The following is a 2,801-nucleotide window of genomic DNA, read 5'->3' on the forward strand; positions in this document are numbered from 1 at the left end:
CAATTCTCCACTCTCCCCTTCCCCCCCCCCCCCCTCCCCTCCGCTCCCTTCAGAAAACAAAAAATTCTCTCTCTCTCTCTCTCTCCTCTCACCCTCCCCTCCCTTCCCTCTCCCTCCCTCTCTCTCTCTCCTCTCTCCCTCCTCTCCCTCCCTCTCTCTCTCTCTCTCCCTCCTTCCCTTTTCCTCTCCCTCCCTCTCTCTCTTCTCCCTCCCTCCCTCCCGTCTCTCCTCTCTCTCCCTCCCTCCCTCTCCCTCTCTCTCCCTCCTTCCCTCTCCACTCTCCTCCTCTCCCCCCTCCCTCCCTCTCTCTCTCTCTCCCTCCCTCCCTCCCTCTCTCTCTCTCCCTCCCTCCCTCTCCCTTTCTCTCCCTCTCTCACTCTCCCTCCCTCTCTCTCTCTCCCTCCCTCTCTCTCCCTCTCTCTCTCTCTCTCTCTCTCTCTCTCTCTCTCTCTCTCTGTGATGAATCTGCCCCAGGTAGAGAAGCAGGGCAGGAGCGCAACTCACCCGGGGGAGAGATGCTCTCTGCACATGGTCAGGGGGGGGCGACCTCCCCCTCGGGCATCTCCAAAGGGGAAAAAAGTCAGGCCGATTCTCCCCAAACCGACGAATCCTGAGTCACACCGCTCGGGCCTTTCCAAGCCTCGCCCTGCCTTTCCCCTGCCCTCCCCCTCAAACAGCCCGGCTTCTTCTCACCTCCAGCTTGTCGGTCAAACTCCTTGTACATCCTCTACGTATTGCGGCTCATGTCCTGGTTCCGCTCCAGCAAGGCTTTGCCCAACCGGGCGGCCAACACCAAATCTTTCTCCTTCTGCCTCATCTGAGACAGCAGCAGCTCCGGCTCGGCTGGGGAAGCCGCGGGGCCTGGCGGCTCGTTTTCCCCCGGGCCCTTCCCCGGCCGAAGCCAGCAGGGCCAGCTCCTCCTCCAGCGCCAGCTCCAGCTCGCCGCCCACGGCCCGAAGAAGAAGAAGAAGAAGAAGGCGACGCCGGAGCCGCAGCCGGAGCCGCAGCCGGAGCCGCAGCGAAGGCGACCGAGCCCGAAGCCGTTGCAGGCGGCTGGGCTGAGCCGGCCGTCCCCGGGGCCGTTCTCCATGCGGCAGGCGCTGTCCAGCTCGGGTGGTGCTGAAAGGCTGCGGCGATTGCAAGAGGCGGACACGGCCGGGCTCCGGGCCACTCCAAGCTCAGCGGCGGCCGAGGAAGGAGCCCGGAGCCCGCCACGGGACGCCGTTCCGCCCGCTCTCCCACCCGCTCCTCCTAGTCCGTCCGCCGGCCGGGGAAAAAGCGCGAAGGGCAAGGCTTTTACTCCACCCGCGGGAGCCGCCTCCGCAGCCCGGCGGCGCTCTCAAAGCGAGCCGCCCGCCCGGCCGGCGTTGGAGCCGAGTGGGGCGTTTGCTGCTGCGGGGGCAGGGATGATGGGTCTTTTTCTGCTGGTGCTGGTGCTGCTGCTGCCGGCGGCCCCGCTTGGCAGCCCCGCGCGCCGAGCCCCATCGCCGCCCGAGCGCCCCCCAAACATCGCGGGAAGCTCGCGAAGCCACCGGTGGCGGCGGCGGCGGCGGCGGAGGGGAGGCCGGATCTTTCCCCCCCCACCACCACACCTCCCCCTCCCCCCCCCTCCAGAGCCCGTGACGCCAGCAAACACCTGTTCGGCCGAGGGCTCGGATTGGTCGAGGCGGGTGTCTCCACGGCCCCTCCCACAGGTGTTAAAGACTCAGCCCCCCCCCTCCCCGTTCCCGGGCTTAACCCCTTCCCCCCTCCCCGTTCCCGACTGGCATCGGAATGTTCGCCTCGCCTGTTTGGGTGCGGAGGGCTCTGCCCGGTCCCGGCTGTTCTTTGGGGCGAGAGGAAACCGGGGTTCGGGTGGAAAAGGCCAGGAAAGGCCAGCGTTTCTCAAGGTGGACAACTTTAAGATGTAGACTTCAACACTCAGAATTCCTCAATCAGCGTGTTGTAAGATGGGTAGACTTCTTAACATAGAATTCCTCAGCCAACGTATTTTAAGATGTGTAGGCTCCAACTCCCAGAATTCCCCACCCAGCTTGCTTTAAGATGTAGACTTCAACTCCCAGAATTCCTCAATCAGAGGGTTTAAGATGTGTAAATTTCTTAATACCGAATTCCCCAGCTAATGTATTTAAAGATGTGTAGACTTCTTAATACAGAATTCCTCAGCCAGCTTGCTTTAAGATGTAGACTTCAACTCCCAGAATTCCCCACCCAGCATGCTTTAAAATGTGTAGACTTCTTAATACAGAATTCCCCAGCCAACGTATTTTAAGATGTGTAGACTTCAACTCCCAGAATTCCTCAATCAGAGGGTTTTAAGATGTGTAGACTTCTTAATACAGAATTCCCCAGCCAACATATTTTAAGATGTGTAGACTTCAACTCCCAGAATTCCTCAATCAGAGGGTTTTAAGATGTGTAGACTTCTATACAGAATTCCTCAGCCAGCTTGCTTTAAGATGTAGACTTCAACTCCCAGAATTTCCTCAATCAGAGGGTTTTAAGATGTGTAGACTTCTTAATACAGAATTCCCCAGCCAACATATTTTTAAGATGTGTAGACTTCAACTCCCAGATTTCCTCAATCAGAGGGTTTTAAGATGTGTAGACTTCTTAATACAGAATTCCCCAGCCAACGTATTTTAAGATGTGTAGACTTCAACTCCCAGAATTCCTCAATCAGAGGGTTTTAAGATGTGTAGACTTCTTAATACAGAATTCCCCAGCCCAACATATTTTAAGATGTGTAGACTTCAACTCCCAGAATTCCTCAATCAGAGGGTTTTAAGATGTGTAGACTT

The 2,801-nt window shown here is 57.8% G+C and overlaps 1 protein-coding gene across 1 annotated transcript in view; it reads right to left on the reverse strand.

The window, feature by feature from the left end:
* BICDL1 (BICD family like cargo adaptor 1) overlaps nt 1-1,485 on the reverse strand; it is a 29,681-nt gene extending 28,196 nt beyond the window's left edge. Inside the window, 5 exon segments of the mRNA XM_070951097.1 lie at nt 694-711; nt 713-886; nt 888-953; nt 955-1,251; nt 1,306-1,485. Of these exon segments, the coding sequence (XP_070807198.1) occupies nt 694-711; nt 713-886; nt 888-953; nt 955-1,251; nt 1,306-1,485 (735 nt within the window).
* Nucleotides 1,486-2,801: the final 1,316 nt, after the last annotated feature.

This window comes from Pituophis catenifer, unplaced genomic scaffold, assembly GCF_029215685.1.
Source record: "Pituophis catenifer annectens isolate HBS135680 unplaced genomic scaffold, rPitCat1.0.hap2 SCAF_10, whole genome shotgun sequence".
NCBI classification, from domain to species: domain Eukaryota; kingdom Metazoa; phylum Chordata; class Lepidosauria; order Squamata; family Colubridae; genus Pituophis; species Pituophis catenifer.